The following is a 24,343-nucleotide window of genomic DNA, read 5'->3' as shown; positions in this document are numbered from 1 at the left end:
AATAATGATGTTATTGCAGATCATGATAAAAAACACTCAAAAACTTGATTGCGGTTAATTTCCATTAGTGGATAATCGTGAATATGTCCAGCAGTATCCAAAGTGACTGCTGGGCAACAAACAATAACAGAGACTGTGCAAAAACAGGCTGCAAATGCACCGTCCTCAAAAAACGCAAAAGATCATATTTTGATCGCCAAGTAAATCAACGTTATTTTGGTCTGGATAATAATGACATGAAATTTGCATTTCGTCCCATGTCCATGTTAGGAAAACAGCCCAGTCACCCCAACAAAATGTTGGTATTGTATGTTTCCTGCATACCAGGAATAGGTTTGCACCAGGGCTGTCAAAATAATGCGTTAATTTCGTTTAATTAATCACAGAAAAAATAACCAATAAAAAAATTAACACTGATTAATTGCGTCCCATGGTGCCCTTTGATCAAGTGAGTCATTGAAAGCCACAGTAGCTTTGTCACATGATGGAGGCAGATGAGAAGATGCTACTCGGCCCCGTGAATGGAACATTTACATTTAAAAACTGCCTGGATGGATCTGTTGATAGGAGCATCGTTCTCTGCAGTTTCTGCAGTAAGGAATTTTCGTACCATCAAACTACTGAAAGTCTGAAATGTCACCTCAACGCAAAGCATTTAGCAGCGAACCCGGAAGTCTAAGCTAGCACAGCCTGTGATGCTAATGCTAGCAGCCAGCCTCGTCAAGACACACTCAACCAGGTGTTCAGACGCAAACTGAATAAGTCTACCTGTGACCGACTAACTAACTCCCTTACAAAATGGACTGCAGACCAGTTTGGGTGGTAGAGGACAGGGGGACAATTGTGTCCAAAGTCCAGCAGCTTTACTTCGACACATCTGCCAAAATTCATTAGTATTTAATTTTTTAAATACTTTTACAGCAAAAATTGATGTATGTGATTAATTTAGGTTAATTAATCACAGAGCATGTAATTAATTAGATTATTTTTTTAATTGCTTGAGAGCCCTAGTTTGCTTGTTTCATACGTATCCTATCAGTATCTATTTTCTAAAGTGACACGAAATATTAGCTGACGTTATCATCGGAAGGTGAAGGGGATGGTTGATGGCGTGTCACTTAGGTGAGAGATACCTGCCAAGCTGCAGATGGCTGCAGACTACTGTTCGAAACCAACAAACAACAGCACTGGTTGTCTTTCAGTGACCCTGATGGAACATATTGCGGCACTTTGGTTTTTGAACCACGAAACCTGGGTGTTTTTATTGGCACATCATGGTGTTTTCCAGCGGCATTTGTGTCTGGGAACCGGGGTATATTTCACTGACACATCGCAGGGTTTCACAGCGTGTTTTAGCTCCCAAACGTGGGTGTTTTATGCCAAAACATGATCTTTTCATAACTGTAACCAAGTGGTTTTTGTGGGTAGACCCTAACCACACCCTCACCACAGCATTGTTGAGAACATAGTAACATATCTGTTACAAAATAACGTACAAATGCAGTGTATGTGTGGTTTGCAGAAACATTCAATGCAAACATTTTTTCTGCTGATTGGGTTGCTTGAAAACAATTCTGTGCCCCTCCCCCCACTACAGATATGACTCGCTGTATCTGCTCTCCCCGTATAAACCCACTGTGTACCTCCTTTCCTTTCCTCTCCTCTCCTCTCGTAGCGTCTGAAGCTGGTCTGCTCCCCTCAGCCAGATTGGGGTCCCTTCCTGATGAAGCACCGCGGAGAACGCTACAAGAACATGATCGACCCCCTGGGAACCAACTCCCTGGGCCTCAAACTGCCCCCCAAGGACTTCCAGCTTGGCTCCTACCAGTAGCAGGTGCCAGGACAGCACCACACTCACCAACTCCAACCCCTGCAGGGGGGCACTGGGAGGAGGGCAACCTCCACCTCTTCTTTTCCCTCCTCCTCTTCCTCCTCTCTCTCTTTCTCCTGTCTGTGCATCACCCTCTTTGCTTCCTGTCTCTCTCCCTGTATTGTGGATGTGGAAACAGACTCCCCTTTCCTCTTCCTTCTCTTCTTCCTCACCACTTCCTCTCTTCTCCCATGGAGGAGTGGCTGCCCAGGTGGAGTCTACTCCTCCACTGCTGCTTCGGTTAACGGGCTATCATCGCCCCCCCCCAACACATGACCACTGATTACTTCAGAACCCTTCCCAGGGATCTTTATTCCAAGAGAAAATTGTGTCATAAAATGACACAGCTCAGACTGCACTTGCAATATTAGACTCAACCATAGCTGCTCCCTATGGAGTTGTGGGTGTGTGTGTGTGTGTGTGTGTGTGTGTGTGTGTGTGTGTGTACACGTGCGTTTGTGTGTGCGTGTGCCGTCATATTTGTGTGTAGAGATAATGAATCATCTCGGTGCAAGCAGACACAGGAAAACAAAAAGAAAACTGAGCGACAGAGAAGCAGCGGTTCAACAAGCTCGGCGGGGATCTGTGTTTTGTTCCATCTGTGTACAAATTTCCAGTGGCAATACAAATAATATCAACTGCCTCTGGAAGGAAAAAAAAGCAAAAAAAAAAAAGCACTGGTATCACATTTTGTTCCTATCCAGCAGTATATATGTATATTCACACTAGCTACACTGCTCAGTTGCTTTTGCTTTGTCAAAAATAGATTACACGATCTGCAATTTGTGCCTCTTACGTCCCAATAGAGTAGCAAACGCATCCTGATGACCACTTACAGTAGATACACTCTGGCCTGAATGACTCTGCAGTACGTTAGAAGCTTGGGTCTATTTTTCTCTCTGAACCCGAGGGACCATTTGTGATACCCTCTCTCTTTGTCTATTTATTAAATCGTATTCCTGTTCTCCTCTATTGTATTATCCTAGAAATTAAAGGACACATTCCTAACGTAGGAAACCACTAGACTAGTCAATCCTTCCTTTAGCAACGTGGCCATTTAACCTTTTTAAGTCCGGGAAACCTGACCTGATAGTCACTCTGTGCATATATTTTAGACGTTGTATTTATCTCTGTATGTGTTGTGAACTTGTCAAAGCATCTGTGGAAACCATCTTTACAAAGTGCATCACATCAGTAGAGTAACAGTATAAAATATATAAATATATATATATATACATACATATACAGTTATATATGTAAAGCCTCCAGCAGAGGAGAGATCGCGCAAGACAGAGAATGAGTGTGAGTGTGTTCATGTCTCTCTGAACCCCATGTTTCTCCTGCTAGCTGTGTAAAATCTTGTACAAAGTGTACACTTCTTAAAAAAAAAAAAGTTCAAGTAGTAAGTGTGTGTGTGTTGTCGCGTCCTCACATGTTAGGAGCAGCTGCTATGTGTGAGTAGATGAAGATTAGATTAGAAAATGGCCTCCTTCTTTCCCTGGAAGTGTACTTTGTCTCTTGTTGTTTGTGGTAGACCTCCGGAGACCTCTTTGCCATTTCAGACTTTTGCCTCTCGCTTCTCTGTGTGTCCTCGTGAAAACAGGGTCTCAGGTATAATCGATTCCGCCAGACTACTGCGGTAGCTGCGGGAATAATAGCATTCAGTGCATAGGAAACAGAGAATAGAGCCATCCTAATGTTAAATTACATTGGAAGCAGCGCTGGAGTGTGCTGCAAAGGATCAGAATCAAACTACGACTTCCTGATGACCTCAATGCAGCATCACTTTGCTTTTTGCTTTCACTTGCTTAAATGCTTCTTGCGATGATTATACAGGACGTACGAGTGACCTAACCTGCTCTGACCAGCTGTGTGCAGTGCTAAAACAAGTATCTTGCTTTTCAAAACGTAGGTAGATGGAAAATTAGTTGAGATTAATTATGAAACTCTAATTTCAAATGCCTTGATATTAACATTTAATTGGCTCTTGAGCCAGTTTGTTGACCGTCAATACACTGACAGGTTTTAATTACAAACGCAGAAAATTAAAGGCTTTCCACGCCTTGCTCACACTGTGGTCCATCACACTTGTAGTCTAATTACTGTAGTTTAATACATGTGTCCCTTTAAGTTGTGCTGTTAAGACATCATCAGCACAAATGAGCCACTATAAGAGTATTTCTGGGGCTTTTAAAGTCCAGATGTAACAGGCCGGTGCAGCTCAGCAGGCACCCGACTGGCTTTGCAGCCCCTTTAAATGTGATATGACAGGCAGCCAACTTTTACTTTGTGGGCTGCCAACCAATTACCTACACAGTAACACCATGTATCCACTCAGAAGCAATTAGTCCTTTCCACACTTTGACCAGTTGGATATTCATTTTCATGTTGACACAAAGTCCTGATCGCCTTTATTATGCTTTTAACACTGCAGGCATTTACTTGTTGAGTGGTTTAAATGGAAGTTGCAGGTATGGATGCAATTACAGTCACTCAGAGGTTTTAAGGGTCTCCCTAACCATTTCTCTAAGCCATGTCTTTTCATAATCTTGACGTGAAAATAGCACAGATATGAGGTTGCAGACAAAACATAATCAATTAATGAGCACAAAAGCCCTGTTGTTAAATAGCGTGCCTGCTCCACAGTGTTGCTTTTGTTAAGACTTAGTGCGTTTAGCTCTGTTTGTTCAAATGTGATAATAACGTGTGTCTGTGTACGCTTGTGTGTGTGTGTGTGTGTGTGTGTGTGTGTGTGTGTGTGTCTCTGTATTAGTTTCACTGAACTCCACTTAACTGTCAATCAGATGTTTGCATGGCCAGTCTCAGAGTAGATTGCTGAGAGAAACAGAGGAGATTTACAGGATTTTTTTTTTCCTAGGATGCCTCGGCCTGATGCTCCTCTTTCTCTTTTCTGATGGGTGTAAGGATCTTAGACCACCAATTGTGAACTTGAGCTGGGTAAAACTTTTAACACTAATATGCTCCGAAAAAAAATTCAATCGCAACCACTCACTTGAGAGCAGGGGTGGCGGATGGAGCAGGTTTTAAATCATGTGTTGGATGTAGTGGACAGTATGCTCTTTGCAGTAAGAATGATGAAAGGCCTTTTATGCCCTGAGATAGATTTTAATGATTTCCCTTAGGGCCCCAGCTAAATAGCTATAAGTTATGTGTTTGTGTCCTCTGTGTTTCCATTTCTACTGGGCTTCTCTGCTTTTGGTTTGAGAAAAAAATGGCTAAGGGTTCAGTTAAAACCACATTGCTTTATAAAATATAACACTGAAGAGCTTGCATGTGCAGTTTGTGTTGCTGTAACTCAATGTCCATGTATAGTAATCCTTGTCCTTTCTCTCTCAGTAGTATAAGTCCGTGCATGTTTACGTTAGGGAGCTTTTTGTTCTGCATAAAGTTACGAAACAGAGGGTTGCTGTCCTTCTTACGGAGGAGGAAGAAGAAAAAAAAAAAAGTAACTGTCAATTCGCTTTGCCTGCAAGTCAGCTTTGGGCAGTATAGGTAACCAAAGAAAGAGATCTTTATTTAGGGTTGTAGTGGAAACTGAAAACAAACTTTAGAAGAAAAAAGGAATGTGTCATCTGCGTATAGGAGGGTTGAGATACTGCCATTCATATCCCATGTAGTGTTCCTCGATGTTTGCCAATACGTTACAAAACATCTTCAGGTAACCATTGGCCTTATAGATGTCCTCTAATGGTAGAATATTGTATGTATTTCAAAAATAACACCACAGAATAGCTTATCGTCTGTCTCATATGGTACAAGTATTCCTATTGTTATGTCTGTTGTGTCTTTTTGGCACTTTATTGTCCGACCTATGAATGCATAGGTTAAATTTCTAATTACTTGAGTAATGTCATATATTTCTGTGTGTTCTATGTGAGGTACTGCTGCCTATGGATATAGATATGTGCCTCCAACAGCCCATGACATCCTTTGATTTTAAAAATAGAGAGTAGATATATAACAAATATGTTTTAAAAATTGGTGTGAGATGTAAAAAAAAAAGGAAATATATATCATATATGTGAAATGCATTTATTTATTTTCACTGTCATCAATCTTTGAGGCCCTACCTCAGATTTTGTATTTATGTATAGAAATGCAATTGGATTATAGTATCTTTGCCAATAATAATATATCGCTATTATATCATGAAATGTATAACCTATGAATCAATAAATAAATGTTATTGTTTTCTTTGTTGTCACTGTCTTTTAGACAAGCACCCCCGCTGTATAAGTGGGGCTATAAACATTAACGACAAAGGAAATTAGGTTAACACAATAAGTCCCCTCTGTGACCTGTCAATCAACTTTCACATTCAGCTGCTGAGTAACTGAAGGCATCACGGCTGTGTGAAAATGCTACATGCTGTTTGTTGTTTACAGGAAAATCATGATCAAAGAGGAGGCTGAATGGAAAGCTGGTTTGAACGCTCCTGCAGGCATGTTGTTTGTTGGTACATACCATGTGTTGCTGAACACCAGTGACTGTGGCAGACAAGCTTGCATATTTCATGACAAACTGATTTGCAATTTAAATTAATTTGCATGGAGCGCGGTGCTTACTTTAGTATATCACGTGCACAAGTAAGAAGTCCCGACACAATGCTGGAAAGCAGACAGCCTTATTTATTGATTAGCTATGAAGAGGCAGGAAAAAAAATGAGAACCATTTGGCAAAATAGATTTTGGATGAAATAATTCTGAACACATATTTGAGTGTGCATCATTTGAAACAAGACTCAAGCTCCATTCACATGAGACTAGTTTTACCTGGGTGCCTCATTTGATTCACAAATTATGCCCCTACATCTGTGTTTCGTGAGGCACATTTGCACGGGATAAGCCAAGTCTGTATTTTACTCAAATTTGCTGACATTATCCCCTGGATATGATGCTGACAGTACTTTTTAACTCCACTCTACACAGCACAGAAACACTACACTGCACCTTTTCTCTTTTAAATATGGTTTAAACAAACAAACAGCTGATTCTGCCAACCTTTGTCACGTTATAAATCTCACCGTCTTTGAGATTTTACTCTTCTGATTGATTTGAGCATGCTTTTTTTGTGAACAAGGGTCTACATACAAAAGCCAAAAATGGCACGTGGCAAAAAGTATTCAACAATTTCTACAATCAGGCTTCCACCTCACCATCTGCATCGCCAATATCCCGTCTCCAAAATGTTACCATCTGCATCGCCAATATCCCGTCTCCAAAATGTTCATAAGCATGGGTCAAAGTCTCTCCCATCAATTCTGTCTTTATACATCACAACTTCTGCGCAGGAAGTGGTTTACACCTCTTTCAGGTATCGTTTTATGCTTACGCAGTGTTTATAAATTAGACCCCAGGTCTCCATGCTGTGTAGCAAGATTCGCCTTCTGCACCCAATACGTTGTCAAAACTTTCATTTATAATTCCCAACGCAGCCGCCATAAGTCTCCACCGTGAAAAAAACAAACAAGGCACAGAAAACAATATACCTAAATAGGAACCCAAATCACAGAGATGCCAATTTGCACGGGACATGGCTGATTCGCACAGGATTAAGATAACAGACAACCTCTACAATTATCACAACTTACCAGAGGCCCCCAGGTAGTACTAGTCCCTTGCAAATAGGGTGCAAGAGTCTACAGCCACGTTAGAAGAAGTGTGCAGCTGTACTTATGCACAGAGGTGGTTTGAGGATAAATGCTAATATGTTTAGCAGCCTGTTAGCATGTCAAACACAAGGAGTAGCTGAGGATCATGGTAATGTTATTAGTTTTGCAGGTATCTGGTCATGCACAAAAGTGTTAAGTAAACTGAAATTTTGGCCTGGAGGTATATGAAAAGGCCCCGAACTCATTCTCTGAGGACGATCCATCCAATAGTTTCTGAGATATTTCTGTCTAGACCAAAGTTGTGGTCCACAAAATTCATTGTCTATAGAGCAGCTCCAGCCTGTATACCCTATGACATCACAAGTTTGAGACTCACTTCTCTGGTTTCTGGCTTTGAGAGAGAGAGAGTAGCTCATGTTCACAAATATTGATTAAACTTTAAAGACTATGGAAACAACATATTTGAATTCTTAATTTAGGTGTTGGTGAAGATTCTCAGTCATCTAGGTCATGGTAATCATACGTGCTGTATTGTAGGCAATCGGACTCGCTTGAGTTTCTTCAGGACATTCCCCCTCTCATCCAAGAGGCTTCTTCAGGTTTAACAGACTGGTGCTGAGTTGCAGGCTTTAAACTCTGTGTGGGTGTGAACCCTACAGAGTCGTTGAGGTCACATGTGAGTCGTTGACCCACCCAGCCATCATGTATGTCATTGGGTTCAGATGGGTCCAGGTGTGAATAGGTGTTAAGCTGTCTGGGGGAGGGATCCCAAGACTGCATTGTAGGACACCACTTATCACCCACCTACAATGCAGAAAGTTTGAAGCCTGCCAGTCTGATAGAACTGAAGACGCTGTCATGATGTTATCTTGTGGACTTTGTTTTGGAGTTTTCTGTTTGTGTTCCTTGTTTCATGTTATTCAATCATGTTTAATCTGCTTCCTGTTTTAGTTTGTAGATTCTTTCTTCCACCTGTGCTGTTAGCCAGTCCCTGTTTCACTCTTTTTGCCAATGTCATGATTAGTTTTCTGTGTATATACCAGTGTGTTTTCCTTTGTCAGTTCGCCTGTGTTGATCGTGTTTCTCATCCTGGGTCCAGTTCGTCCTGCTTACCTTCTGTTGTTCATCCTGTGTTCATCCTGCCTGCATCCATTCCTGATCATCATGTATTTTCTTGGTTGGTTTTCAGTTTGGTTTTTTTTTGTTCTGTTTACTTTGGACTTTGAGTTGCCTCCTGGTTCTGGGTGTTTTTTCAACCAGCCTCATTAAAGCTCGCCTTTTGTTAAAACCTCAGTCTGCCTGTTGAATCTGCATTTGGGTCCTTCTCTGAATTAAAACGTAACTGATGCCTCTTGGATGACAGGTGAAATGTCTTCAAGAAACTCAGGCAAGTCCAGTTGCCTACGGTTAAACACCTAAGCTTAATTCAGGTAGTGTTCCCCTTTAAATGGGACCTATTATGCTCATTTCCAGGCTCATGCTTGTATTTTGAGTCCCTTCTGGAACATGTTTACGTGCTTTAATGTTCAAAACACACTTTATTTTTCTCATGCTGTTTGTGCTGGAACACCTGCATTCACCAAGCAGCAACCTGCGGGGCTCTGAAAGGAAGCCAATGCAGAAGTGCCAAAAACTGAAATTCTTTGAACGGCCCGTTGAGGCTGGCTCCAAAAGCGAGTCAGTCCCCATAGACCCCCATGTTGAAATGCCCAACTTTACAGCAGAAATAAACATGTTTACAGCCTGGCATAAAAATGGTTTTGGTCTCTAATGCTAATTTCCCTCTTCATGACACCTGCACAGGGGGTGAATATTTATACAACTCACCCGTTTACATTTTAACAAGGAGCTGACATCGGCTTGTTTCCAAAGTAGCAAAAACTTTGGAAACTTTTACATATTTTTTCATCATTATTTGGAACTTTGGCCATGTTTAATATGAATATCCGACATTGTAACATTATGACAGAAAATAAGCAAAGCATTAGAGATCCCCTTTAATCACCATAATTTAACTGTCTTCCCAAATTGTTAAGGTAAACAGGGTGACTGCTCTTTTCACTGCTCACACACAGCATTAAGAGTCAATAAAATTTTCTTTGATGCATCAAAAGTCCAGCATCAGGCAGAAAAAAACATTTACCTCATTATTATTGGCCCTCTCCTCCCTGATAATCTGTAGTTTCACAAATCTTCAACAGTCACCTTTCAGGATGAAAACGTGTCTTCCTCAGAGTGCGAGGACAACATCTGAATTAAATGTAATTTCTGCACCTACACTGCATTTTATGACAGAACACTTTGATTATGCTCCATAAGTGTATGATCCATTTTATTATTTGCTGATATTTTGCACCTGTGGTTGATTTAAGCTACTGTGCTTATTCTCCAAAGAGGTATTCATTCTGAGTAGCCAGATGAGCCTCCTGAATTTACACCTAAAATGCCTCCCGCTCCTTCCACTTCAGCTGCAGCTGTTTGACAGATCCGCCCGGGGGGTAAGCAATTAAAGTACGGAAGAATTTTTGCTAAAAGACAAATTCAGCTACAAATCTAAATTACAGAAATTACACAAAGTTTCGTTACTTACTTAAATGAGCTATTTACACGGATTAACATGAGACTAAAATGATCAGTTGGTTATTCACAGTGGAAATTTTACTTACTCTCCAGGAGGATATTCATACAAGATTCAGGAAACAAAACACCCATGCCATTATTCCAAACCAGAGGGGGAATTCTCTTTGTTTTTAAGATATAGCATCATTTACCGTCTGTCGAAAGCACTTAGACCTGAAAGTTTTGTTGAAGAAAAGTGCTGCCATCTGTACTGTCAGCTCCGTCCCTCTCCTCACAACCTGCTAATGTAAGATCAAAGATCTCTGCAGGAGAGAAAAATAAAGTTTGATGTGCTCAAGAACACTTTGTCTCCGTTTTGCAGGTGGTGACATTAAGACATTTATCATTCTGACCGCGGCAGGCTCGCCGACAGCCAGTTTGTTTACTTCACCATCAGTTAAAAGTTGCCTGGCCCTCGGCTTGAAGACACAAGACCTGGCTCACAGTTTCCTGCCTGTATGCAGCTGACAAGAAAATCCTTCATGATTTATCTCATCAGCCGATGAAAGCTGATGAGATAAGGTAGGAAGTGAGCTGACCTTGAGAGGCAGAAAACTACAACCACATCAGCAAAATATTCTTATATGCTTTTAAAGGGCGGCCCACTATTTTTAAAAATGTTTTAATATAATTCTGTAGCTTCGCAGTAGTGTTCCCTATGTATTAAAATCCAAACATTAGAATTCTGGTTGAAGTAGGATCAAAATGCTGTTTTCTTAAGCCCTGCTAAAAACATTCCCCCACATGACCTGACATTGGTTTCTGCATGATGACTTTGCTACGCATAAACCTGATCTCACTCTGAAGTCGTCGAAATCTGGTCTGACTTGATATGCAACCGGACACTGTTATAGTTTAACAGCTCTCTGCGGCGTCACAGGGAATTGTAGACAAGAAGGAAAGTTAAGGTGGCGAAAGTCCAAGGGTTTGTGGGAGGGTCCAACAAACAATGACTTTCACCTGGGAGCGTGGTGTTGGCGTCCAGCAAGATTATAAAGCCAAACCCTGTTATTTCCTCCTAAACCTAACCTCGTGCGTTATTTGTTGGAGGAAAACAAATGTCAATTCGAGGTGTTGTACTGATGTAATGTGACAATGCATGTAAAAGGCAAAAACTGACACGGCGTCCCAGAACGTCAACAACCAACGCACTCAGGGTACCTTTCATGTTGTATCTCCACGTGGAAAGTCCATGACCAAACGTTTATATGTGACGAGGTCGGGGTGAGAATGTGTTGGTCTGTTCATGACTTAGCCAAGAGCTCTTTGAGAATTATGTGGTATTAATCTTCCACATTACCTACTTTACTTTAACACTCAAACCAACACAAAAGCTAAGCAATGTGTTCCTGTGGATCCCACGTTTGGATTCTAAAGTCACATAATAACACACAAATTACTCTTTTTGTCAAAGGAATATGACGAATCTGAAGAGCGATATTTCCCTGTCGGAAAGGGCTGTCTGAGGTCAAGGTTAAGTGGCGAAAATATTACACTGACTTTGGATATGTACCTCATAAAACCTCACTTCAAAAAATACACACAAGCTCTTTCACTTATTTCCCTTTTTATTCACAAATGCTGCTACATCTCTGTTTATTTCTGCCAGCTGCACAGTGGTGCATTGGTTAGCACTGTTGCTTCCGGGTTCAAATTCACCAGCCAGGCTACGGCCCCCTGTGTGGAGTTTGCATGTTCTCCCTGTGTCAGCGTGGGTTTTCCTCTGGGTACTCTGGCTTCCTCCCACAGTCCAAAGACATGCAGGTTAATTGGTGACTCTAAATTCTCCGTAGGTGTGAATGTGAGTGTGAATGGTTGTCTGTCTCTATGTGTCAGCCCTGTGATAGTCTGGTGACCTGTCCAGGGTGAACCCCACTTCCCGCCCAGTGACGGCTGGGATGGGCTCCAGCCGCTTGCGACCCTTCACCAGGATATGGAAAGTGATTGAATGAAATGAATGGATAACCAAAATCACAATTTTTGCCTACAGTCTGGCACTTTGTCAGCCGGTTTGGCTGTAATGCAGCTGATAAATGGCCATTATTAGTTGTGATAAGCATTATATATGGGTAAATAGGGGCCTGCTACACCTACTATGAGGTTGGGATCACCATGAAATGAAACTCCTTGACATAAAGTACTTTCATGGGATGTGAGAACATCTGCATGTAGGTGGATGGAACATAGGACTGTCCCATGTAAAACCATTATCTATGTTCAACCATGACCTTTTTTCTGAACCTAGCCACAACATTTTGGCACCTAAATGTAAGAACAGTGAAAGCAAAACCTAACATGCTGGTAAATGGTGGCCCCTCTGAACCTACCAGCAGGTGTAGCAGCCTCCTACTGACCCATATCTATGGAGCTTATAACCACAGATAACGGCCATTTGATGGGCTGATAACATCTCGATCAGGTGACTTTTTATGCCCACCATCCACCCACACTACCTCATGTGTATCCAGTGTGGTGCATAAATGTAGTGTTTCATTAAGTCAAAGTAATGTTGTCTCTGAACATAATCTAGAGAGCTATTATGTTGTCACCAAACCATAATTATGAATGCAATTTAGTAATATACAAACTTAATTTCGAGGAGACAAATGAGAATGCTGTTGAAACAAACATAATGGAATGATTAAAGGGTTCGAGTTTTTCCTGCCTCTCATTGTGAACTCTGCTAAAATGCTTCCATTAGTGCTGAAAGTTAAAGTATTTAATTCTTGGCTATTGTCAAAACCCAACGATTTAAAAAAAGGAAATTGGATTATTAAAGGCCTCTTATCCGTCCCCTACCAGTGTCGCAGATAATAGAGTGCTGTTTATCCATGTAGTCTTTTATTTATTTGTGTTTTTATTTGACTTTCTGCTCCCAGAACATATGAGCTCAGTAATTAAATAGCAATGAATTAGAGGATGCTTTCCTGTTTAAGCGCACTTTAAAGCCAGTGGTGCATTAATTGTTTCTCCTTGACTTTGGGGCATCATTCATGAGAGACACTCTGAAAACATTGCTTTAATCTGCACCATTGTCAGATTCAGCGACGCAGGCACACACAAATTTCCTTCCCTTTCTTTCCTTTGTTCCGCTGTTTGATTTGCGAGATGAAAGGAAATTGTATTATCACACTTATGGTCCAAATCATAATCCACTCTTTAAAGTGGTAGTCAGTCTCTTAGGTATGTAACTCCACAAAACATCAGACTTTTTTTTTTTAAAACATTCACCACACACACACACACACACACACACACACACACACACACACACACACACACACACACACACACACACACACAGGTTTTCTCAAATAATCATGGTATCTATATTTAGACTGATATATTGTACATCAGATGGAAATGATGCTTCTGCCTATAGGAACATGCCTGCATAATGAGTTTGTGATTATTGCTGTGCACCTCACAGCACTATATTTCCCCTGTCTCATTCACATGTCAGTCACAAAAAATGATTTCCTGTTGTTGTCTCTCAACCCTTTGGCATCCTGGTAATATCTTATCTCAGAAACTGCACTCCAAAAGAAATGTATTTGAAGTTTCTCACAAAATGACTTTGTTGTCTTAATACATATGTATGAGCATTCACCAGAAACTACCTGCTAATACACGCTACTAGGATCAGATACTAATGTGTCCACATTATAGCTGCTTTCTGTCAGCTAATTTGCATTTTTGCGATCTCCTGTACACCAGTAAAGTTACCAGACAACACAAATAACCAAATATTAAACACAGAAAAAGGTTGGACCAAGCAGCAACCTCCAGGGCTGAAAAATTAAGCCAACACAGACGTGCCAAGAACGTGGCAGTTCCTCTAATGGCCACTTGAGGCTGGCTCCAGAAGTGAGTAAATCCCCATAGACCTCCACATTAAAATGCCCAACTTTACAGCAGAAATAAACATGTTTACAGCCTGGCACAAATTTTTTTTTTATTAAGACTTAAAGTTACGCACAATTAAGGATTTGGCTGCTGTTAGCTACAGACTGCCTGCAAGGCATCACCACAGTCTGTGAGTCACATTGACACCTTGCTTTCATCCAAATACGGTCACTTCTGGCTCCAAAAATCCAAGATGGTGATGGCTGAAATGCCGAACTTTAGGCTTCTAAATGGGAGTCCACCATGGATGTATGAAGAGAACTGGATACAGCATAGGAGGCAGGGCCCTGTTCATTCTTATGAATGTTGCTTGGTGATGAATGAAGCCAAAAAAGCCTTATCTTGGGGTATGATATTACCCAAAACGTCTGAATTGTGGGGTCCACAGAGCAAGCACACTACAGATTCCTGTAAATCCCAAGCAGCCAAGTTGGCTACTTTCAGTTTAGTGCACCACTAACTTTAATGGGGATAAAAATGATTTAATAGTGCAGCTCTTGTAGACTTTTCTGCCACATGGATCAAATCCTGATAGTGAAACTAGTCATTTCATGGGTAGTCTGAGTGGGCGGAAGTTCGCTGCATAGATCAGCCTCTCATTGGGTGGAACGAGCCACCCACTGAAGTCCCGCCCTACCACCTCCGGTTGTGTAGCAGTTTTCAATCGTTTTCAACACGTCTTCTACTAACTTTTGCGGTGTTTGATCTTGCGAGGATGTAGCCATTTTTCTGCCATGGTTCGCGTCCTGTATGCGATATTTTTGTGGGCGTGTTACACCAAAACCTGTTTCCCCCCGGCAATATTTTTGCAAGTGCACCGTTGCTGTGGCACCGCCAAGATCGATTGTGACTGGTTGAAAGAAATAAAAAAAGCCGGGGTGTTTTTTTCTCCAATCTTAAAGTGAGAGTCGGCGCAGCCAGACCTTTCTATTCTTGAGAAAGGTCTGGTGAGCGAGACTATTTCATGAGGGTTGTCACCCTAAAAAAACACCGATTTATAGACATCTCTTTTCCTACGTAAGTCTCTGGGAAAACATCTTTCTGGGCCCCATTGCATCATATGGGTTTTAATTTCATGTTTGGCCACTATGAAATCGGCTTCAAAGCCTGGTGCTGTTTTTTGGGGCTTGGGGAGTCCACAAACAAATTTGTGACGTCATGGTAGCTACATCCATTATTTTACACAGTCAATGTATACACTGTATATTGATTAAAAAAATAATGTGCAGTTATATGGAGTAAAAGATTACACAGCAGCACCCATATGTTTCACTTTCCTTACCAGCGAGTTGCTAACATGAGCTAAAAGGCTGAAAAGCTCCAGAGATCTGCAGAGTTGGGGGACAATTATCTAATAATTTTGTCCTTTGAGTTCATAATAATCAAAGTCTGGAAAAAACAAACATTATTACATTTTATTTCACAACGTTGAACAACTGAGGAAAAAAATATTGCAACTTTCAGATTAAAAGAGCGCTGCATTCTTTGATCTCCAGTTTCTTTCTAGCTTTAAAAGATCTTCACTTAAACAACAACACAACATACCTTTGATGACTTCTGAAGTTTCTACAACTACCTTTTCAACAGTGACTCAGTTTTAGCATTTTACATCATCATGAGTCACTTATTCTCTTCCTCTTCCTCCAGCTTCAGTCTAATCTACCTTATGATCACATTATCTAACATGTAGCTCTGCAGGTATGATAGCCTGAGCTGTGTTTATCTTGCTTTAGGGTAAAAGGCTTTCCTGATGTTCGGATACAATGATAACGGGTCATTGTCACTTTTGGAGCTAAGGGCAAAATCAAATCAAAGAGCTGACCGTTATCAATAGCCTTTTCAAAGGAATTAATGTATTTCAAGGAGGCTTTATTCTAAAACAGCAAAAGGTTGCTCTGTCTGCCTCCGAGATACTCACCTGTTTGATCCCGTCCTTTTGTCGCCGCCGTCCACATTTTGCTGCATAACAGCCTCCACTCACCTGGTAAGACTTTAACAAAAGATTTCAGAATCTGGCAGGAGGGATTTTATCCACAAGTCCCGAGGTCGGGCACTGATGTTGGGTGATAAGGCCTGGCTTGCAGGCGGCATTCCAGCTCATCCTTAAGGTGCTGGGTGGGGTTGAAATTGGGGCTCTGTGCAGGCCAGCCAAGTTCTTCCACACTAAACTGTGAAAACCAATTCAAGAAATCTCCTTCTTAAAACTGTTTCCACAAAGTTTGGAACACTGTAAATGTTCATTGGAAGCTGTAGCATTAAGATTTTCCTTTAGGACCTCAGGAGTCTAGCCTCACTAGACTGATAATCGACTTTAGGAAAAACAAAAACACTCATCACAGTGGACTGTACATTAACGGAAAAGAGGTAGAGCTCTAAGTTCCTGAGGGTGCACATAGCTGAGCACCTGATCTGGAGTCTGAACACCTCCCTCATCATCAAAAGAGCCCAGGAAAGGATGTTCTTTCTGAGAACCCTGAAATGTAACAGGCTCCCTCAGGAACTTCTGATCTGCTTTCACTACTGCACAATGGAAAGCATAATAACATAATGCTGTGCTGTGTGGTACTGTGGCTACACTGCAGCTGAAAAAAAAAGAAGACCTGGAGCGGCTAACTGACTTCCCCCCACCAACCTTTGTGACATCCACTCAGGTTGCTTCTCACACGAGCCACTAACATTAGGTTGGACATTTCACATCTCGGACACGCCCTCTTCACCAGTCTTCTCTTGTGCAAGCCTGGTCTCAGTCCGAAGGTTGCCGTTATAGTTTAACGGCACCCAGCGGCATCAGGGGGAAACGCAGCAGGACAATGAGGAAATTAAGATGGCGGATGTCCGACTGGGGCGGGCAGAAGGGGTGGATGGGTCCATCGAATTCTGACTTTCACCCGAGAGAGCAGTGTTCGTGTCCCGTAAGATTCTGAAACCAAATGTTCTTTTTTCCTAAACCTTACCATATGCTTTTGTTGCCTAAACCCAACCATGTGTGTTTGTTGTTGAAGGGAAAAAAAAAAGTCAATTCAAGGTGTTGTTCCGATGTAGTGAGTTTATTGTGAAAGAAGACAATGCATGTAACAGGCAGAACCTGTGTCCCAGAGCGTCAACAACCAACGCACCCAGGGTACCTTGCAAGTCGCATATGGAGGTGGAAATTCCCTGTCCAAATGTCAATACGTGACAAGGTCAGAGTGAGAACCCCCGTCACATGCACAAACAGGCTACGGAACAGCTTTTTCCCCAGAGCTGTGGACAGACTCGAGAGAGTAAGAGAATAATTGTAAATGTCTTACACCTGAATGCAATATGCCCCTCTCTTAGCGTTTTTGAGGGAACATGTAAGAAATCATCGCCTGAAGTTAAAGTAGACAGGGTAGATTGAGGGGAAGTGGGTGTGAGAGTAGTAAACAGGATCACTCACAAAATAACTGATTTGTCTTCTAATATCTGTGAATTGACAGAGGGGGGGGGGGGGTTATATATTGTGTAGGANGGGGGGGGTTTATATATTGTGTAGGAGCTGCAGTATAATACAAAAGAAAAATACTGTATGACATGTACTTACTGACAGATAAGGTTATCGTGTTATCGTGGAAAGATAATAATGATCAGCTGATGCCTCATTCAATAAGTGTATCCTCACAATGTTTTCAAACAAAATGTGACATTCAGTTATAGGAAAAACTATTTTAAAGGATCTATGTGTAAGATTTTGGGGGATTTAGCAGCATCTAGTGGTGAGGATTGCAAACTGCAACCAGCTGAAACCTCTCATAGTTAGAATTCCTTCAGTGTTAATTGTTCAGGAGGTTTTAACTGAATTATCTGCAGTGGTTTCTTCCGCTTCAAAACAAATAGACCAGGTGATTAAAACTGGTAAAAAAAAACAGGGTTTCTACCTAGCCTACATTTCTATGTGGGGCCCATGTGGGTAGTAAATGGCCTGAAAACTGGACCCTATATTGGACTGTCCATGTGTTCTATATTGGCCCCATGCCAATCCCACAGATGGGTGGGTTTTGCCCCACATGGGCCATGCTGGGGCTACCTGGGTACAAAGTGGGTATGGCTCCAAATGGGCATCTTATTTGAGGCCCACTTGGGTAAACCCACCCATGTTGGCAAATGTCATGGGCCCAATATGGAACCCGTGGACAGTCCCACGCTGCTAGCTAACGTCAGCATACGTACCGTACGCTAACGTTATATTACACAGTGTTTAATGATACAGTCTGTTATCTCCCTATTACTCTAATCTTTCCTGCTTATCGCTCAAACAAATGATTAATCTCTATATTAATATCGGTACTCATTTAAGATACCTTCATCAGTTACTGGAGGCCACTGTTTAACATCATCAATCCAGCTATTCATGATGCTGTCATTGCAGAGAGTCAGTTCACTGACAGCATAATGAACTGATGACTGCCACATGTCACTGCAGCAATGGCGCCACTGCAAGATGGCGGCATACACAAATCGCTCGCCGAATTCATCTATAAGACAAAGACCTGCTCCATATGTAGATATAAACTTATTTTCAGGTGATCATACACTAAAGAAAACATATATTTTATTATATTTCTGCCAATGTATTGCCCTAAATCCTACACACATAACCTTTAACATGTCTTAATTATTCACCTAGATATCAGGTGTTTTACTTCTCTTTGTAACTAAATTCAGTGGCTGTGTGTTTCTACTTTTTTTAAATAACATTTTGCTGTGAACCTTTATTTTGAAATGTCTCTGTTGGAGGCGGAGCATCCTGTTGGATTTGACCGTCATTGGCTAATTAATGAGGAGTCAGCCATTTTGTAATGTACCAAACAAATTGCAGACTCTTCAGTTTGTGTTGGCAAGTTCTCTTTTATGTTTGGGTTTCTTGTTACTTGAGCACTTAGTTGACTGATGAAATAGTGAGAGTTCACTCAATTGTCTGTGTTTTTGGAGCGGCCTGAATTCTCTGCAGTGTGTTCATCTTGTTCTGCTTCCTCCACCCAAGTCATCTCCACCATTCAGAGGTAATGTAGACTTAACATTAAAGTTTCTGTGAGGTTATGTTAACCAAGCTAATAGTAATTCAGCTGAATCATGTGGAACTACTGCTGCAGTAGCTATCAGGCTAATGAGCTGAGGGAGGTGATGAGATAACCAGCAGGTGTGTTGGTAGGCCAGGTCCAGGTGAGCTGCACCCACACTAACCAGAGACCTGGAAGACAGAGCGGGGAAACACAAGGGAGAGACAGGAGCACTGCTGTGGCCTTGACAGCCCCAGATATTCAAAAATATGTGTTTGTTACTGATCCAACTATGGAGCAAGACAGACATCTGAGGTCTGCCGCTGTGTGTAATACAGCCCTTCAGCAGACTGAGCCTGCTCTGCTGACAAGAGGATATTAAATCTTAAATAAAGTCTCCTTTAGTAACAAGAAAAAGGTGCAGATGTGCCCGTCTCATGCCATGCTGGAGCCGTTCTGCAGGTCAGTGCTGTGCTTCACGCTGTTGTTGTTTTCTGAACTGTGTGCAGAGATAAAGACGGGCTCCTGTGTCTTACAGCTAGGCAGATGCAGAAATGTCAGACTACTCCGCATGGCTTTTTGGTAACTAATGCATTAGTATTTTCCGACAATATCCTGAAAATTGAAGGAGGTATTCCTGATCCAAATAAATATTAAAAGGTTGCTCCACCAGCGAAAATCAAATTATACAATCTGAGGTGTCCTTTCAACCTGAAATTCACTGGCAGCGCTCCAATCATTAGCAGAGATGACGAACCACAAGTTAAAATTTACTCAGATTTTAGGCATTTAGGCTTCATAAAGTTTATAATAATTAGTTCTGAAGTGGCCCGGGTTTGTCCCTGAGAGGCTTTTGACAAGCATCATGACAAAAATAAAGTCAAGTGGGCAGAAGTGTTTGTGGAGCCTTTGGCTTTAGAATGTTGAAATGATGTTCGTGACACCGCAAAGGATTTCCTGCCTCAGTCACTGATGCATCAATAACACTTCCATGACCTCAGTCACAGCGTCCTGTCTGAAATACTGCACAACTGTAAACAAATCTAGCATGCTCAACAGAAATTGCTGTATGTGATAATTATACTGAACTGTCATTTTGCTTAGCTCAATTATTCACACCAACACTGGGTTCATTTACATGCACACTCATTTCTCCATTTTTATACTGAATCTGACAATATTCTCAATTTAACACAGGTCAGAAGCATCTGACAGGTAATTTGTCATCTAATATGCTGTTTGTGGAGTAAACAGAGTGTTCTGTTTGGATTTTCTGAATTAGGCCTTTTTCCGAATGAACATTTTCTGATTAAGACATGTCGGATATGTCGATAATATTTGGGTTTTAGGAGTATTCTTTGGACATAGAGTGCATTCAGAATATGTGTCTCAGCTGGAGTTTTACCACAGTTTGCAACACATGGCCTCTTACCTTTTCACAGTCAGCTCTGTGCATTGTACACAAATTAACTTGTAGTGACTAGCCCTATACTTTAGCCACTACTGCGTGCTAATTGGCTGAATTGTTGGACGTGTTCTCAGAAAACTGTTCCCAATCTTTACTAATGCTGTATGTCATCATGCATTTATTTTCTCACCAGTGTCTGTAATGTCTACATATCTTCCAATAAATAATAATTCCAATGATTTTTTCAATAATTCCAACAAACTGTTTGTTTCCTAACTTCAGCAACACCTGTGCTTACTGGCATGAACTTAAATACCATGGCCTGCCAACACAACTATTCAGCAGTTTGCAAGGTTGATGTAGAGATGTATGCCCAAAGGAAAAGCCCACATAACTGGTCAGGAGGAACACACCTACTTTCAAACATTATGAAATACTTGTAGATCAGCATCAGATTATAAGCATCAGCATGCCTTGCCTTGCCTTGCCTATAATCTTTATAACCGAACACTGCTCTCCTGGGTTAAAGTCAGTGTTTGATGGATCCATCCCATTTTGTGTGGGAGTTGGGGTTATTTTGCCCTTACCAATCAGTAGTGACGGATGTTTACATCACGCTGGCGTCATTGTCAGTCAACACAGAAGCTGTGGTTGCTAGGAGCAGCTGACGTTTATCATGTCGCTCTAAGAAATAGGTTGATTTTTGTAAGGTGACATAACTCTTTGTATATCTTATGTTTGTGCCATATTTTGTTGGCATATCTCAGGCACAGGAAGATGTCATCCCCAATTTGAGATACAGACAGCAGTGATGAGTGCAACAAAACAGACAATATCATACAAACCAGTATCACACACACTGTTGGAGGCAAATCACGGACATTAGTGGTCACTGCTGGTTAAGATAAGCGATAGCAGACGGGACAAAGGGCAAAACCTCCGCCCTGATGGAAGCATCTGAAACTCAACATTGTTGACAGTCTGAGACAATAGACCCACTTAAATAGGTGAAGAAATCTGATGTGGGCAATGGTTGAGACGTCTGAGACGAGACTAGATCGATGCTATAATATGGACTGTAGCACAGTATCATACGGAAGATAAGAAAAAGACAAAGCCCAACAACAGTCAGTGTGTTTACATTTAATATAGTTAGTTTTTATATGGATGTGTATATGTTGGTAAAGGTCGAGAGCAAGGGACATTTAATCACAAGCAATATTGTCAGTAGAAGAGTACAAGCTGCTGAAAATAAAAGATGTAACACCTAAGGCTTTCTCCTTTTGCAATAATAATAGTCTGAGTGCTTGACACAAGTCTTTGTTAAATTTTTATAAAGCTTTCTTTTTAACATAAGTGTTCTCATATTGTAAACACATCAATAAATTGTCTGATTCTCAGCCTCTAAAAAGCCTTTGTTCCATCAGCAAGTAAAACAAAAAAAACAACATCAACATTGTCTACTTAGAGTTTTGTTGGCCAGATAAATTACAGGTTGTATCCTTTAAATTCATGTGCTCCTCCATGCACACTTCCAAGGGAATGATGATTTATAGTTGTACTGCAGAGCCAGGAATGTCTGGTAAAAATATGCCAGGGAAAATAACAATGTTATCCTTTAATGAGCCTTTCAAAATAAATTGCCTTGGCAAAACAAGAATGTTCCCTCTCTGGAACTGGCAATTTTGTCAGTACTTGAAAAGCCTTGGCAGTGCGCTGTTGAATTTGAAAGTAAACAACAGTTAATTAATACACAATGGTCTGAATCGTCGGTAGGAAATGACTCAATGATGACAGTGCCTTCACTATTTTTAGCCTGCAGGAGGAGTTATGGGTTGAAGCAAACAAGTAATTTAAACTATTTAACACCGCAGGTCAAAAGTCTTATTTGTTATGTTTCACATTGGATATCATTAGACCTCTTTCCTCCTAGAGCCTGAGGTATACTGACAAATGTTCATGATAACAGCACTAATGGCACTGAGAATCATATCAAAGATAAATCCCCTTTTCCATTGCACACATGAGCTTCAACAGGACATTTCTTTCATGCTGACCTTTGGTATTACAGCGCCACTGTGTTTCAACTGTTTTACTGTTTGTTTTTAAAGCTGTATTGATTCAAAGGAAATTTCCTTGCTCCAATCAGAGATGCAGAATGTCTCTTGTAATTAAAAAATAAATCCTTAAGNACTGTTTTACTGTTTGTTTTTAAAGCTGTATTGATTCAAAGGAAATTTCCTTGCTCCAATCAGAGATGCAGAATGTCTCTTGTAATTAAAAAATAAATCCTTAAGGTGTGGACACACATTAGACCTGCTGAGACAGTTATGAATCTGATTTGCACGTGACGACGAGGCAGCTGGAGACGCCATGTGTCATAGAGCAGATGTTCTTGATTGTTTTTCAGCCAAGGACCTCTTACAAGATAGGGAACATAACAGGGACCCCCTCATGTGTGTCTTTCGGAATAATTTGACGTAGCCTGTTTCTCACCCCCGTATAGTCTCAGTTATGTGAAAGAACAACACGAGAAAAATGTATTAGAAAGATGTCAGACATGTTTTAAAAAATATTTGCACCATCTGAACACAGAATACCCATGACACGATGCAACTGATATCACTTTGCAGGAGAATTCACAAAGAATGGGTCGCAGCAGCTGATGGTACCGTGAATTGTGTATCACTTGCAACCACTATCCCTTTCTCAAGGTCCTAGGCAAGGCAAGGCAGCTTTATTTGTACAGCACAATTCATACACCAGGGCAATTCAGAGTGCTTTACCGAGCAATACAATATAAAACATGATAAAAAGGATACAGATTTACAGTAAAAAAGTAAAGAGAAAAAAAAGATATTGAAGGTGAAATTAATGACTAAATGATTTAGAATTTAAAAAAGATCACCATTAAACATAGCAAAAGTGCAGAACAAGAGCTGCAAAGATAAAGAGATTATTTAAAATGATTTAAAATTGAATTTAAAGATAATTTTGCAGTCATTACAGGGTGGAGTAGAGAGTGTAAAAAAACTAAATGTTAGTAGCTCTGACTTAAAATTTGTCCGAGTTGAGGCTGTCTAACAACATCTGGGAGGTTATGTGCTGCATGGTAACAAAACACTTCACCATCTTTTGTTGTAAGTCTTGGGACGGTCAATAGGCCGTATTAGTCATGTAAACGTCATGCTCTGTTTGGATATACCGAATTAGTCCTTATTTTCCGGTTAAGATATGCAGGATATCTCTGTGTCATTCAGGTTTTAGGAGAATCCCTGTACATGTATACAGTGCCTTCTGAATATGCATCTCAACTGAGGTTTTTCCTGCAGTCTATGACACACGGCCTCTTACTGGTTTACAAACAGCTCTGTGTGTTGTCATGGATGCGTTGCACATAAACCAACAAGCCAGCGTTCATAAGGCTGGTGTAGAGATGTATGCCCAACAGAAAAGTCCACAATTCTGGTCAGACGGAGAAACACACCTACTTTTAAACATTATAAAAGACTTGGATATTAGCAGGTTTTTGGATATGCGCAAATCTTGCACCGCCAACCTTTACAGGAAGGTGGTTGAAAGAACGAAAGAGGGCGGCTGTGTTCGCAACATCAAACAAGTCCGCCACTGGTAGGAAACTTTGAAAAAAATCTTGTTTGATTCAAAGACGCAAAAGGGCACAAGCGGCTCCAGCCATTTAATTACTCCATATTTTCGACATGTTAGGGCACGTTAGGTGCTGGTTGGCCACAGGAACATCCCAGACAAAATCATCAACATAAACCACCGCACACTCAATCTGAAAATCCATCGGTTAAAAACAAAACAAAACAAAACAATCTGAAAATCCATCGGTTAAAAACAAAACAAAACAAAAACCCCCCCCCCCC

The 24,343-nt window shown here is 41.0% G+C and overlaps 2 protein-coding genes across 4 annotated transcripts in view; one reads left to right on the top strand and one right to left on the bottom strand.

Annotated features, from left to right (window-relative positions):
• Window positions 1–6,068, top strand: part of slc6a5 (solute carrier family 6 member 5) — a 34,984-nt gene extending 28,916 nt beyond the window's left edge. For 2 of the 3 annotated variants that reach the window (XM_050052579.1, XM_050052561.1), the window contains one exon: window positions 1,676–6,068. In XM_050052579.1, the coding sequence (XP_049908536.1) occupies window positions 1,676–1,831 (156 nt within the window). In that variant the 3' untranslated portion in view covers window positions 1,832–6,068. The remainder of the gene's footprint in view (window positions 1–1,675) is intronic. The other variant, XM_050052571.1, reaches the window with a different exon arrangement.
• The window catches only part of txlng (taxilin gamma), a 765,700-nt gene that overhangs the window by 530,318 nt on the left and 211,039 nt on the right, over window positions 1–24,343 (bottom strand). The gene's annotated exons all lie outside the window — the stretch shown is intronic.

The sequence above is a fragment of the Epinephelus moara genome, chromosome 1 (genome assembly GCF_006386435.1).
Source record: "Epinephelus moara isolate mb chromosome 1, YSFRI_EMoa_1.0, whole genome shotgun sequence".
In the NCBI taxonomy this organism is placed as follows: Eukaryota; Metazoa; Chordata; class Actinopteri; order Perciformes; family Serranidae; genus Epinephelus; species Epinephelus moara.
Note: the sequence above shows the minus strand (reverse complement) of the source record. Positions and strands in the feature narration are given on the sequence as shown.